General features: G+C 38.7%; 1 protein-coding gene across 1 annotated transcript in view; it reads right to left on the reverse strand.

Moving 5' to 3' along the window:
* LRP1B (LDL receptor related protein 1B) overlaps positions 1-16,696 on the reverse strand; it is a 1,279,381-nt gene that overhangs the window by 536,223 nt on the left and 726,462 nt on the right. The window contains exons 12-14 of the mRNA XM_026647738.1: positions 14,022-14,202; positions 6,000-6,219; positions 2,443-2,632 (exon numbers count right to left, since the gene is read on the reverse strand). Coding sequence (XP_026503523.1) covers positions 2,443-2,632; positions 6,000-6,219; positions 14,022-14,202 — 591 coding nt within the window. The remainder of the gene's footprint in view (positions 1-2,442; positions 2,633-5,999; positions 6,220-14,021; positions 14,203-16,696) is intronic.

Here is a 16,696-nt window from a genome sequence, read left to right on the forward strand (position 1 = left end):
ATTATTACATACATGCAACATACATGAGCATGAACTATGCAACAACGATGAGCCACATTTTCAAAAGGGCTCAGCAAACAATAACTCCTATATTGGCATTGCTCTCAGTGTAAATAATTGGGTGCTAAGTTATTTTGAAACCATGTTCCAACTCTAGCATTGAGCTCTTTTGAAAATCTGACTCGAAATCTACTCGATCCATATTTTAGGTAACTGTGTTCAATTTTATGGTCTACATTAGTAGAAAAAGCCTTGAACCATCTTGGTCCATGACTTTGGGAGTGGATCAGAGTACCTGAAAAAGTGCCTGGACTAAGGGGTAGACTGTTATGCGAAAGCTGATAGCCTTGAACACTGTGTGACAAATGAGATGGCACTTGGTAGTAAATGTACCCCAAAATATGGTCTATGAATTGAATTTCTGAATGGGTGTGTTGGAATGTCTCAGAGGGGAAAAGACAATTTAAGTGCACACACACACACACACACACACACACACACACACACACAGGACTAGTGATTGAAAGCCATTAAGGCTGAATGGGACTAAATGGAAACAATGGAGCTGTTGTCACAGAGGCCCTCTTTTAGATAGACTCACTGGCAGACTGGGAAACGCTAGTCTGAGACTTCATACTTTGGTGTCCTGTCACAAAAATAATTCACCAATACAGTAATTGGGCCCCGGCATACAAAAGGGCAGTGGGGCTTTGAGAAAATGGTGGCTCAGAATGAGAGAGATATTTTCTGGAAGACAAAATAGTATCAGGAAGGGACCTGAGAACGCCCTGACTTTCTAAAACAATGTAAATTCAATCTGTTCTTTTCCTGTAACTCAAGAGGGAAGCCCATCTAACTTTGCTTGCAGTGAAGTGTAAGATCAGATGAGACTATAAATGTTCTCGTAGGCTGTTTGCTGTTTCTAAATCATTTTCTCTATTGCTTCGTTCCATTTCCTAATAAACATACTGATTTTAAGAAGGATGTTGGTCACTATATCACTGGTCACAGACTCCCAAAGGAAAAAATGCAGGTGTCCAGCCAGACCTGCATGATAATAAGGAACTGAGTTTGATGGGACATTATACCGAGATTAAGAAATTCCACTGCAAAACAGGTAAAGGCATGAGGCTTAACACCTGGGGGGGGGGTGCAGTATACTCCGAGAGACCAGTAAAGGGACAGAGGTGCAATCAGCCTATAACTGTGACAGTCACTAACTTAATATGTTGACTGCGGCTGAACAAGGCTTATTTTAGAGGCATAGTATAATAATCAATAGGCATAACATATGATGAATATTACAGATATTTAACACATAGATGAATGTTACAGCATTTCATTTCATTTTAGGTTCAGTTATGCTTGAAAATTATATTGAGTGCCTCATATAAAAGATTAAATAGATGAGCCGCCACGTGGGAGACTTTGATCTTCTATGGAAACTGGAAGCATTATTCTACTTTTATTCCAGACAAAGAATGATAGCCCTATCTGATTCTGTTCTTTTGAAGATCGTTACACACATTCTTAATATATTGATCAAACAGTTCCACAAGTTCGTATTTGTATCTAAAACTATACCAGACACTGTTATTTTGTTATACTGTAGCTATCCTTTGGAGGGGTTTTCAGATCTGAATTTCTGCTATTTAAGCTCCAACTAAATCTATGCCTGGGTCGGTATTTCATATTTTGCTCTTACAATAATCCCTACTTTGTGTTGTAGACAAGTAATGAGAACCCAAGTCATTTCTTCACTGAACATAATTGTAAACTAACCAGTGAGCTAGGAATCACACTATCTGAACCACATCCATGTTTTTTTCTTTATGACCTTTTATTTGAGGAGAAAAACTTCTCCTCTGATTTAAATTGTGGTGTATGCTTCCCCCTACTGGTCAATCAATGCAGCACAGCAGAGCATCATTGTACAGTCTCAGCTGACTGAGCCACTGAATTATGCTGTAATGGAGCTGATGAAGATCAAGGAGGAGGAAAAGAAAATTACAAAAGAAAAAAGACATAAAATGTTTCTGGGCTCGCCGGCCACTGAGAAAAGGTAGCTACAACAATAACTTTAATATGATTGAACAAAAAATAGGTATTATGTACTGTATTTCAAGATTCCTTTCACATGTATGGAAAAACTGGCAATCCAGAAAGACTGTGTGAACACACATCCAATAACTGTAGCTAGATATAATATTCTGAGTCAATGTAGTTGGCAGGCAGGAACAAGGAGATGATGAATTTTATGATCCTATAAGGGGCTGAAACCTCATGAAATATCTTTATATCACCCAATATTTTCATTGGCTTTGAATCCAGCTGTTTTCCTCCAAACATTGAGGAAGCATGAGAAAAATATTCAGTATACATAACTATTGTGAAATACTGTTTGGTGTGAAACCTTGTAGAAAAGTTACATATTGTCAATACCTTGCTGCTTGTAGCGATCATAAATCTGAAGTCCAAAGAGAGGTGGTCTCTCACTTCTTAGTAGCGTTACATTCCTCATCATCAGATCCAACTGAAAAATAGAGCCATTCATATAATCTGTCCAGAAAATATAATTTCCATGATGTGATAGCCCAAAAGGATGATTCAGCTCCTTCCCATTGTAGACTACCTGCAATTAAATAATGTGAACTGAATATTGGTCAGAATTGAAATGTTTTAGTATACATGTCAGACTTGGGAAGAGAAGACAGAAAGCTCAGAAATGAGCAACTCTGTCCATACACATAAAGATTTCATTCATAACATATAGTACAATCAAAGTTTGATTCTAATAGACTTGATATTCCAATATCCCCAATGTTTTTCAGACATTTTAATATACTCTAAATAGAGGCTCTACTCTGATAATCCACATGTATACTTTTTTTTTGGTCTTGAGTTTCTACCATGTGGCTTTATGGGTGGCATTGGTATATCACTCGGTTATTTATCTTCTTCCAGTGACCTACAGTCATTACTTTCACTATTGTTAAATGGAACTGAGTTATTGAAGTTGGAGGAGAATACACATCACGGTCCCTGAAATAAGGCAACCTTTCAAATTAAATGTATCTTCCATGAATACCTGCAACTTTCCTAGTCACTGGAGTTATGTGTAAAATCCTATCTCCAGTACAGAGGCTGAAGAGTTGCTGTAAAACTCCCTTCACAGCCACTACTCCAGTCTCAGGACTGACTTGGTGACAAATGCAGCTCCTCACATAAGAGGGTCTGCCTCATATAGAGGCAGTTAAAAAACATGGGTTTTTTTCCTCTGTAAAGTTTTGATGAAAATGGGGGGGGGAAGTATTTTAATCTAAACTTTCAGCACAAAATTTTGACTTTTGGCAGAAATTCAAGTACCAAAATTTATGTCCACACCCCAAAATATGTCTTTTTTGTTAATGCCTCTACAGTGCCTCATGAGAATCGTAGTTTGGGTTCCTCAAGCTACCATTGTCCTCTATCGGCTGAGTTCCCTTGTCGGGCAACATTTCCCATGATGCACCACTGTCTCCCTTCTTGGAAAGGGAAAGCAGTGCATCATGGAAGTCCCTGGCCATCCAGCTTCATAGAAAATGTAGTTCATCTGGGTAGCCTGGCCAATAGAGAAGAATGGGGAGATAAGGCATTCAAATGACAATTCTCATGTGCAGCATTTCCAAATCAAAACATTTTGATTTTCAGGCATTCATTTTCACAATGACAAAAGCTAAATTTTCCACAAAAACACAGTTTCAACAGATAATTTTAAACCATCCCTACTGGTGGATCTGTGTAGTCTTCTTTACCCACTGTAATTCCCCACTGTACTGGCACACAAGTAAAATGTGTAAAGTCTGCTGAATAGGCACTTACTTACTCCAATTCTGAATTTGGTCCATAATCTGCCATATTTAATGTTAAAATACTTAATACCAAACACAAAGGTAAGTGTACCTGGTAATTACCAATGACCATTTAAGAACCAAACATTTCATCCAAATCTTAATTGTATCAACAACACTTTTAAAAAGAATGAGAGAGATCTTTGAGTGCAGCCAAGCTATACTCAGAACAAGACCTGCAGAGGGAGATGCTCCATTGCATTCTCCCAAACTAGGTGATGGGCAGAGGCCAATTCAGCCCTCAGTAAAAGTTAAAGCAACCTCAAGGCTAGTCCAACCTTTACCAGCTGCAATGGCTTCCTAGGAGCTTTTCTGTTAACCCAGGATTGGTAGGATGCAAGGCTCTATGACCATGCTTTTCCTACCCCCAACATGTCCTTTATGCTGGGGCAGGTGGTGGAGTTGGGGGAGGGAGAAAAAGCAGAAAAGAGCACCCCTAACTGTGCTGTTTGAGCAACCCCTTGACACTGCTGGAGAGGCACAAATAGGACAAATGTGGCCAGGGAGGTTGAAGTGTTCTCCTACAGGTTTTTGTATATTGCCATTTCTGATATCTGACTTGTGTCCATTTATCCATTTATTTCACTACGCAAGAGGATAAATGGACACAAGTCAGATATCAGGAATGGCAATATACAAAAACCTGTAGGAGAACACTTCAACCTCCCTGGCCACACAATAGCAGATGTAAAGGTAGCCATCTTACAGCAAAAAAACTTCAGGACCAGACTCCAAAGAGAAACTGATGAGCTCCAGTTCATTTGCAAATTTGACAACATCAGATCAGGATTAAACAAAGACTGTGAATGGCTATCCAACTACAGAAGCAGTTTCTCCTCCCTTGGTGTTCACACCTCAACTGCTAGCAGAGCACCTCACCCTCCCTGATTGAACTAACCTCGTTATCTCCATACTGATTTATACCTGCCTCTGGAAATTTCCATTACTTGCATCTGAAGAAGTGAGGTTCTTACCCACGAAAGCTTATGCTCCCAATACTTCTGTTAGTGTTAAAGGTGCCACAGGACCCTCTGTTGCTTTTTACAGATTCAGACTAACATGGCTACCCTTCTGATAATTAATGTAAATCAACATAGATTTATGGAAAAGAGATCCTGTCAAACTAACTTGATATCTTTTTTTGATGTGATTATAAGTTTGGTTGATAATGATAATAATGCCAACATAATACTTAGACATCTGTAAGGCATTTGATTTGGTACCACACACAACATTTTGATTAAAAAACTAGAATGGTATAAAATTAACACAGTATACATTAAATAGATTAAAAACTGGCTAACTGATAGGTCTCAGAATGTAACTGTAAATGGGGACTCATCATCGAGGAGGTCTGAAAATTGAAGCTAGAGAAATTCAAATGGGAAATAAGGTGTAAATTTTTAATGGTGAGAGTAATTAACCACTGGAACAATTTACCAAGGGTCATAGTGGATTCTCAATCACTGACTATTTTTAAATCAAGACTGGATTTTTTTAAAAAGATACGCTCAAGGAAGTATTTTGGGGAAGTTCTATGGCCTGTGCTACACAGGAGGTCAGACTAGATCATAATGGTTCCTTCAGGCCATAGAATCTATGTGTCTAGCTAGTGAAGCTGGCTAAATAATAATCGAGTGGCTGGACTTGTTAGTGTGTCTCCCCTGTGTATTATAACAGAGTCTAAGCACTGACCCATGCAATCCATGAAAAGCTGTTTTACCGAGTCAGCCCAATAGAAGGCTCCTGCTGGCAGAGCCAGAAGGAACTGTGTTAAATTGTCTCTACTGGAAGTCCTTGTACCCTGGTGTCTCAATCACAGCACAATTCATTGCTACATGGGAAAACTGGATTGAAAAAAAACAACACCTCTGTATCACTGCTTCTAAAGCTAAGAAAAATATGTCAGGCCATGCCATGTTCTCCTATAGCAGAGTGCCAACTGCACTGTTTTCAATGGAGCTTATGCCAGGCAACCCACAGGGTCTACTTACAGCAGCTTTGCAGGAGCGGAGGGGAAAAAACTTTGAAAAATATTTTTAACACAACACAATATGATTCAGTGAAAAGGGGAAGCCTGTGGACAAAACAGCAGCATTTTTCTTTTACCTTTCTGTCAGTTCCATTCAAAAATATTCTTTCAATGTGATCATAATAGGCATCACACCAGTACAATACATTTGTATGATAGTCCAGAGTTAAACCATTTGGCCACAGCATCTTTGATGTCACAAAAATCTGCCGGCTGTAGCCATCCATCCATGCCTTCTCGATTCTTCCCACACTGTCATCTATTTCATCTTCCTCCCAGTCTGTCCAATACATCCAGCTATGAAATTATAAATAAAAGCATTCAGATATCATTTGAACTACCTGATTTATATTTTAGAAGGCCTTCAACAAAAAGTTTGTAACTTCATACGATTGTAGTTTGCTTTAGTCTTTTGCGTGAATGACGCCTGCTGATTCCTTCAAATGAATAGCAGCATTTGCAGCAAAGAAAAAAAAATCTCTTTGGTTCAGTGTCATTAAACTACTATTCTATACACACAAAATATAATCAATTATGTGATTAAAAAGTGAGATGACTGATATGAGAAGTCAGAGTACTGTTAATGAGCTGCTAGAGACTTTATTTAATCTCAGCAATTATGATTTTTTTTAAGACCAGGAATTGGATTGACTTTGTTCCAAAGGGCAGAATTGTATTGGGATTGTTTGGCCAAGTCTATTTTGTCTTCTTGATGCAAATTATCTGCTTTTCTCTATTGCTGCTTAACACTGTTGAAAAACTCCACATAGTATGAGTTAACTGCACACATGTTTAATAACTAGAGGTTAAGTGAGCTTGAAACTTTGAATACTACTTCTATCACATATTAAAAGCTGATGACTTACTTAAAACAATATTGTGATGTTTATATCTTATACAGATTTTTAGAAAGAAAAAGAAACCGTAGGCTGTTTTTGTCTAGTTGTATTCAAAGACTCTAAGGGTATGCCTATACTACCCGCTGGATCGGCAGGCAGCGATCGATCCAGCGGGGTCGATTTATCGCGTCTAGTTTAGACACGATAAATTGACCCCCAAACGCTCTCCGTCGACTCTGGTACTCCACCGGAGCGAGAGGTGTAGGTGGAGTCAACGGGGGAGCATCAGTAGTCGACTCACCGCAGTGAAGACACCGCGGTGAGTAGATCTAAGTACGTCGACTTCAGCTACGTTATTCACGTAGCTGAAGTTGCGTAACTTAGATCGATCCCCCCCCGCCCCAGTGTAGACCATGCCTAAGTTTCCATCATTCATAAACTGGCTGCTGAATTGATCTATTCTTAAGGTTTTGTTGCACTGGTTATATTTCCCATTTTCATTTATGATATTTGTAGGCCATATTTATTTTTCACTTGAATTTCCTTTACCACTTTCCTGGAATACAAGGGACTTGTGTAAATTTCTTTAGTCAGCTAATATATTTTTCCAATAGCAGTGGCACAAAGTATGTGCATTAGTGCTCCCTTACTACCACACAACTCCTTTCAACCAAACACGTTTGTATTTTTATAAAATAGTATATTGTTTTCAAACAGTATTTTAGGGTTTTCATTTATATATGTTTTGCTGGAATAAAATGATCAGAGCCTTCTTATTTATTGACTCTACAAATTAGCTGCTGTTTGAATGTAAACATCTTCAGTAGTACAATATGGACATGATCTGGCAAGGTGCTTATCACCCTGGCCCCAGTTCAGAAATGCACTTAGATGCTTAACTTTAAACACATGAATAACTTTGACTTCAATGGGACTTCACCTGAAGCACGCGCTTAAGTACTTTGCTATGCAGGGATCACGGTGCTCATCACCTTGCAGTACCTTGCCATATAACTACAGTTTACTCCTGGGACACAAATTTGGCAAAATGAAAAAAAAAAGTGAGAAATTTGCAACCCCATTTCTTCTGGGGAAAAACAGATGGACTACGTACAGTTCTTGAGAGCTTTGAAGATCCTCTAATGTGAGGATCAAACAAAAATAGATAAGTATGGAACTATTCATGTTTTATAAAGTGGCTACAATTAAAAAAAATGAACATTTGCCAAAATATATCACACGGGTATTATAGGATGGGACTGACTATTATTAAGGTTGCTTGACACTTCTCATTGTAAGACCCTGTTTTCAGTTGCTTAACACATTGTCAAATATTAACAGTTTGGACTGAAATTTTCCATCCTGAATGTCTGCCTCATGCTCAATGTTTTGGGAACATTTCTGCCATGAGTGCAGCCAATTCTCAGAACAAGGTTAGGGGAATATATGTTTTGTCCATGTTAAAAAATTCTGTCAATCTTTTCTTTGAAAAGCCCTACTGCTCCCATGCTTTGGAGTAGAATCTTGAAATTTGACATGGTGTAGCCTGTGTGTCAGGGATGTGCCTTTTGTTGTCCCTGTGAACATCCACCCAAATTTGACCAAATTATAAGCCTTTAAAAATTGCAATTCACACATGTCCTGGAGAGAACAGCTAAATTGCCTGAAATTTCTGTCTGCACTGAGTATGCTCTAGCCCAGGGCTGAGCAAGACTTTCCCTAAAACTGCAGCACTGAGCTGCTGTGGGTCATGCAGAGTCTGTACATCTAAAGTGAGAGCAAGGAGGCTGTTTCTCCTATGCTGTCTATGCCACTCACCCACAATTGGGCACAAGCAGACTGGAGGAGGAGGCTGCCTGAGTTGAAGGCAGAGGAGACAAAAGCTGGACCTGCAGAGAGGATAGAGGGATGCTAAGATCAAATAAGGAGTCAGAGGACAGACTGAGACTGAGAACAAGTTGGGTGAAGGAAAATAAGTGAAGGAGATGGATGATCGATCTGACGAGGAACTGGGGTGAGGAGAGAGAACCGAGATTGGCTGAACAAAGAGATTGGGACAAGGAGCTGGGAGAAGACACACTGAGATTGGATGAGGAGCCCCGGGAGGGAGTTTAGGACTGTGAGTTTATGTGGATAAAGAATGTAGGTGAAGCGGTGAAGGTGACTGGAGGCCAGGGTTGGGGAGACAGACTGGATGAGGAGTCAGGAGGGGCAGAACTGGGAATGGCTGAGCAAGGAAACGAACTGGGAACAGGACAAGCAACTGGGACTAGAAGGGGGAGACTCCCTTTGGAGAGGTGAGACTAGAACTTGCTGGGAAAAGAGACTGGGATTGGGATGAGAGGTTTGAGGAGTGGATAGTGGAACTAGCTAGGTGAAGATAATGGGATTGAGATGAAGAGCCAGAGGGTGGAAGAGACAGGACTGGGAAAGGGACAGGTTGGAAGGGACAGAAGGGGATCACGCTTGCAGGGAATGTGCAGAAGTGTCTGTGCTCAATCCTCCAGTTTCTGGGGTGGAACCCAAGATTCCTGAGTCTCAACATTTTTCTGCTGTCAGCAAATGTCTGTGAAACCCACTGGCAATTTTTTCCATCCCTCTGTAGTACTGGTCCGCATAGAGGATGACAGTCTGCTAGTGCTATCAGTTACTCCATTAGCTCAAGTGGAAGAAGTCTGAATGGTGACTCTAAAGGTCCAACCCTGTTGTTGAAACATGTAGGTAGCAAAAAGATGCCACATGATAGAATTTCTGATTTTTCAATTTGCCTTTTTTAAGCACTTGGGATGTTACACACACGTGCGCACACACACACTCACAAAAGAAAGAAAAGAAGTTAAACGAACATTATTAAGTCAAGCACTGGAGATAGGAAATGCCACATTTAAGGTTGCCTGTCCAACATTAATTTGGCAACTTGTGCATATGCATTATGATATGCAGTCTCTAATTACATAATCAAATACTACAGTCCACAGGATGGACCTACTCTGGGGATATACTCAGATTTCAGTAGCAAAGGAGGTTGTTGAGCACTCCTTTATTTGCTGAAGAAGTTGGAAGGTGTGCAGTGAATGAGGCACGGTATTGGAGGAAGAGAAAGGATGATCTCTTGGTTAAGCGGTTGAATACTGACCAGAAGAACTGGATTCTATTCCTCCCTCAGTAACAGAGTTCCCATGTGAGGCTAGGAGAGTCACTTAAAGCAAACTTTTTTTTGTATGTCCCTAATTTTCTGGGTGCCTGACTTGAGACCCTGGGGTCCTATTTAAAAATGTACTGAGCACTCATAGCTGCAACTGAAGTCAATGTGATTGAACATACAAAATGTTTTATTATGCTAAGTATTCTAAAAAATCAGGTTCTAGGCGTCTCAAATTGGGCACTCAAAATTAGTGGATGCTTTTGACCTTAATCTCTCTGTGCATCAGTTTCCAATCTGTAAAATGGATAATGCTATAGTGTATAGTGTGTAGTGTATAGTGAAAATAAATTGATTAATGTTTTTGAAGCACTCAAATACAATAGTGATGAGTGCCACAGAAAAGGCCATGAGGAAATTAATAACTCTGTCTTCATAGCAGGGTTTGTATAATGTGAAGTAAGGTATGGGGATACACAATGAACAATGAGAAGAAAACAAAATATTAAACCGCTGCTAAATAACTGAGCACTGTCTGCTGAATGAGGCAGGGATCTTGTGGAAGAAATAGTATACAATTATGTAATTAAAGACGGCATCATAATGCATACGCACAAGGGGGTTGCAGAGGCACCCTTAATTCTGGCATTTCCTAACTTTTGAGTGCTTGACTCTGCAACCTTAATAATGTTCTTTTAACATAATTTTATTTGTATATAATTACAGGGGAAATTATGGTATCTGCAGTATCACTGTATGGTAGCCATTGGCAAATGTTAACTTTTTAATAAGAAGTATTGAATATAAGTAAGAGAATTAATATGCTGGTCATACTTCTTTAGATTTACATACCAGAAGTACTAAGACAGGAATCTCACAAATAGGGGTATTCTAGGAACTATGTCATGGTATTTGGATCTTAAAATCTGCAGAATTCCATTCTGATTATATTAGTAAAAATATTAAATACATGTTAATAAATATTAATTGTTTCAAGACTCTGTTAGGCTTTGTGCGGCTGATACTGATCTCACAGCAGTTTTATGTCATTGAAATTCCACTAACTACAGTGGAGTTGCTTCTGATTTATAGTGGTGGGAGATCAGAATCATGTCTCCAATTCTTACCTGTATTTTAAAGAGTAAAGCCCAAGAATTTTAGCTCTTAAATCACTACATTTCCAGCAAGGTTATGAAATGTTTCATTAACAATATTTTTGTTATCAAACCTATTTAGCATCTTCTGAGATTACATCAAATGTTTTAAATGATGCTCTGGTCTTCTGGGCAACCATTTTATTCAACACAGTCACATGGAATAAATATCACTGATCTATTTTATTTTATATCACATATTGGTAAGAAATTAAATGAAAAATGTGCCATGGTTTACACAGGATAATTTTAATCGCTTTGAAAAATGACAGAAGTAAACATCTGTTTTCTTGCATCTTTTCTATCTCTTCCAGCTCACAATACAAAAGGAAGGTTTTTATTGCTTTAATTTAATGCTAAGAACAAAACCAAATTCAATGCCCTGGGCTTATACATTGCATTATAAATCTGACTGGAACCACATTCAGTTTCACTATAGAATCAGTGAAACCTGTGCACCAGCTCTCTAAGACTGAAGCAAATAACTAGGTCAATATACTACTTACTGTACTGAAAGGCCCAATAAATCAATATAGTTTGCAAACATTTATATGACTTGTTAAAAGGCAATTACTTTTTTTTTCTTTTAACGTTATGCCTCGGCTTTTTGTAGCTATCTCCCATCAGATCAAAACATGCCCAAAGTGAATGACATTTGTATTAACATGTATTTTAATTGAATATCAAAATATAGTTATTGCTTTGCAATGCTTTTGCAATGCTTATCTTCTAGTCTAATATTCTGAAGATAATTAAAATGACATAATAAACCTTCTCCCTCAGGACAACTTTTATAAAGAAGTATAACCATGAAAGTGTGTGTTATTTTATTAGAAAACAGCACTCTACGATATCCCTTCTCAGACTATGCATCTTCATGCAATACCCTCCTGTGCTGCATGTTTAACTGATAGAAATCAGTGAGCTGGAAAATTTGACAAAATAATTTCAGGTATTGGGATGATTTGGGGTCTAATTTGCATCACTACCATATGACTTAAACTAATTATAGCCTTCCTATAATAGTTTGCCTCCTTCAAAAGACAAACTTGGAAATGAAAAACTGATAATGTAAATAAATCCAAGTGTTAGGAATATAGCAATCAGCCCAGCCAAACTAGAATTATCTACATGACTCACTCCACAGTGATACTTTATAAAACAGTCTTGCCAACTGGGTCATGGATACACTGAATTTCTATTACATCAACATAAGGTCATTTTTGTCATTTTGCCCACTTTGTATAATTTTGCCAGCAATGAAAATTATCTATCTCTTGTGGATGTACTAAGACAGTGTATCCAAGTACACTTTTATGATGTACAATAAGATAAACTTGAGATTTGAGGAAGGGGAGAGGAAAGGTTGTGTTAAAATACGAATTTGGTTGATATATGGCAATTTCTTTTTCAAGTGTACTGCATCCACATGACACATCCAAATATCTGCAGATGGTTTTTATTGAAACCATTATAACAATACTTGTTTGTTTTTGTCATTGTTGTTTATTCCTAGTAACCTGTATGTCCCCTAGAATATAGGGTAGTAGTAAGATGACATTTATTGCAAGTGTTATCTCTACTTCTTTGGTAAAAAATCTGAAGTTGTATAGGATTACTCCATTCTTTAAAAAAAGAAAAAGAAAAAACTTTAAAATGCATTAAAAAACTGTATATGGTCTCCCTCATTGTTAGATTTAAGTAATACTGAAGTGGCAAATTATCTTCTTGAGTGAATTTAAAAGGATCTCTGCCTGCTACAGTAACAGCGGAATAGTGATACATTTGCCCAATTTATATCAATTTTAACATATTCTAATTGTGACTGCTACAATCATGTTCCACATATGATGCTGCTAAGGCCAAGAATTAGTAAGATTCAAAGAGGGATGGTACAATTATACAAATAAAAAGAATATATAGCATTATAACAGTTCCTGCATACAGAGAGTTTTAGAAGGACAACCTCATGCTTCAGGGATTAAGCCAATCTCTAACTAATAGGAATTATCCCACATCTGCTCATTGTGGGATTCTTGCAACTTCCTTTGAGGCATCTGGTGCTGGCCACTGTTGGAGACACGATACTAGACTAGATGGACCATGGGTTAGATCCATATGGCAATTCTGATATAGTGCCTATGTCCTCATATAGAGGAGTAAATATATAATACACAGTACAAAAACACCTGATTAATATGTATTGCACCATTTCATGGTAAGTGTCATGCCTTTCCGTAAAATGTTAAATGCCAATGGCATTCTATGACAGTTAAGTACTGTATTAGGAAGACCATTACCAAAAGTTGTATCTTTCACAGATGAAAAAAACTGTCTTTGTGGATCAGTGTAACCCATTCTTCGAATTCAGGGCCAAAGGTCCTACATAAACTATTACAAACACACATGATATATGTGTTCCATTTGGATAAAGAGTTAGCTGGAAAATGTGAAAATATGTAGGTAGCTAGATAACGCCCTATTAGTTGCATGTCTGAGAAGACTAAAGTCATTCCTTTCAAAGTCAATTGTTAAGCTCACTGAATTGGCTCTAGATCTGTCCTTTTCAGATAGCGGAATATGAATAATGTAAGGCTTTGTGAAAAGTGTTTGTTTTTACCCAATCCATGCTCAGTTTTAGAAACAAGTGTGGATTAAAATATTTAAGACTGTATTTTGTTCTTGATCCATGTGTGCAATTCCCACAGACAGCAATGGGATTTGTACCTGTCAGATTGAGAGCAGATTGAGACATGGCCCCTGTGCTTTTTGGAAGACAGCAGAATACCAGTGAATCAAATGCTTAATGCACAGGTCTGCTACCTTCTTTAATATACATAATTTAGCCCAAATTTTGAAGAGCAGCTGTGTTGGTCAGAGAGGGGAATTTGACCCTAAATGCATTCATAGTGGAGACAAATTTAGTAAAATAAAACTAGTAAAATAAATTAAACATCTTCATACCCATTGACAGGATCAACGACAATTCCTCTCGGATGAGACATATCTCCCTCTAACAAAATTTTTCGACTTTGAGAGGCTTTCTCCAATCTGGCTACAGTAATTGTTTTCCTGTGGCCATCATTTGTCCAGTACAAATTATTTCCAATCCAGTCCACTGCTATGCCTTCAACATTATCAAGATCTGTTAAAAAAAAAGAAGTTTGAATTACTGTTATAAGTTAGTGTTCTGTTTTCTGATGTTTCTTTTCAGCTAATCATTGATGGATAAAATACAATATAAATAAAGTCTGAAATTATTTTGCTCATTTTGGGCTAGATTAAGTCTTTGCTCCAAACCCTTAATAAGGAGTGAAGAGTATCTGACTTGCCCCAGGAGGGGCCCTGAAAAGGACACGTGACCCATATATGTCTTGGAAAATGAACTAGTACAGTGATACTGAGACTGAAGCCAGGGAGCCGGAAGTGGCTCTTTAATGTGTTTCCTGTGTCTCTTTGCAGCACATGGTATTAAAACACTGTGTGATTGTGATTGAATTATCAATCAATCTAAGTTATTAAACAATCAGGATGCTTGTTCTATGTTATTAGCCAATTGTAGAATAGTTGTTCAGTCATTTTGCTTTAAGAATAATACATATAAATAGTAAATGAAATTATGAATTCATATACCTGTGGCTCTTTGGGGTAATACACCTTTACCCCAATATAACGCTGTCCTCGGGAGCCAAAATATCTTACCGCGTTATAGGTGAAACCGTGTTATATCGAACTCACTTTGATCCGCCAAAGCGCACAGCCCGCCTCCCCGGAGCGCTGCTTTACCACGTTATATCCAAATTTGTGTTATATCGGGTCACGTTATATCGGGGTAGAGATGTACTGATCACTAATTTGGCCCCTGAACCACTGAGATCTGAGTATCAGTGCACTAGTATGTCTCCTATGACTGTTGAAAAGAATTGTCCCTAAGAGTGCAGTATGTACAATGTCCTGGAATTTCAGATTCTACTGGCTTTCAATGCAATTTATAGGTTCCACAATCAGAAACTATCTGGACTGTCGCTTCCTCTTGTGGCCGCTTCACATGAAGCTTCTGAAACCACAACATCCAAATAACGAAGGACCCTGGAGTCTAAGGAACTGCACACCTTCATTTTTACCTTGTAAATTAAAAATCCCAAATCTTGATGTGTTTTTTACCTATTTAACACCAGGTTAAATCACCATTTAACTACATGTATTTAACTAAATTCAGCACTGAGTGATTCTGTGTTAATATTACTCCAGTAAAGTAAAATTCATTACTTTCAATTGTCAATTGTCTAAATCATATCTTAACAGATATTCTAGTAAAACACTTGTTCTAATTTAGCAAGACCCAGTTATAAAAATCTTACTTATCGATCATCCTGAGAGAAACATATCATCCTTTTATTTTCCATTATGATATCCAGTTTTTGTGAAGAGACACTCAGTAGTTCAGTCCCCATTTCTGTGATGATTCTGCCAGGCTGCAGCATACCATAACAACATAACATCCCAAAACAATTCACAAATTATATACTGCCACTACCACTGAATTTCAGCAGCCTCTCTGTGGGAACAGAAGTATTGAGGATAGCAGCCAGTAGGCATACAGAATGTTGTCCAACAGTGTGGCATGGGAAATTTGGTACAGCAACATATTTCTGCAAAATATATCATGTGTTTTTAAGATGGCATGAATAAACCCACACTGGAGAGTTAAGAGTGTGGGAAAACTCTGGGATCAGGAAGCCTTGACAGGCCTGCTGGGCATGCTTCAGTTGGAGGAGGGACTTAAAAGGAAGTCTCTTCAGCACAGCAGGGGGGCAGGTGGCAAGAGGCAGACCTGTATTCCCTGCTGCAGAGGTATTATGCCAGGAAGGCATTCCCAGGAGCAGATCTGCTGCAGAGTCGAGACACCCTAACCTGCTGAGCCCCATGGACCAGGCTGCCAGGGACAACTGCCAGCCACGACATGGGAAGGAAAAAGCAGTAGGAAGAGGCCCTTGGAGAGCATTAGCCAGACCACACATAACTCCTGCATTAAAGCGCTCAAGAGGGCCCCTTGGGTTGTAACATGGTGGAGTTGGAGGGCCCAGGTTTTCCCTACTTCATAACTGCTAGGCAGGGCTGCCGCCACAGACTGCAATCACTAGGAGGTGCTGTTGCCACACACTGTAACTGCCAGGAGGTGCTATCACCACAAACTATAACTACTAGGCAGGGAGGCTTGCCTCTGCATAAAGATCCACGCAAAGCTTCAGTTTTTAAAATTTTGCTTGGAAAATCCACATACTAAACTGCTGGAATTTCAGTTTATCTACCTTGAGTATAAACAGCTGTGCAAATTTTGAATATGTTTGAACCTGTTCTTCCAGAAAGAGTAAAGGTCAGATCCTTGACCTTGTTTCATTTGTTTTGCACTATTCCACGGGTGCAGAGCAGCTGTAATATGGCACAACCAACCCTCTGAAGATTCTTCCTAAGTAGAGCAGCATCAATCCATAGCAGCTCCTATGCCACCCTCTCCTGGCTCCTGGTTAAGGGATATGGTTGGGGCATTCATAACCAATTTAAATTAGAGCAGCCTTGATGCTGCTCTAATGTATGTCATGGACCACTCAGCAGTCAGATGGCCCCAAGGTCCAGAG

This window comes from Terrapene carolina, unplaced genomic scaffold (assembly GCF_002925995.2).
Source record: "Terrapene carolina triunguis isolate 2854851 unplaced genomic scaffold, T_m_triunguis-2.0 Scaffold62, whole genome shotgun sequence".
NCBI lineage: Eukaryota > Metazoa > Chordata > Testudines > Emydidae > Terrapene > Terrapene triunguis.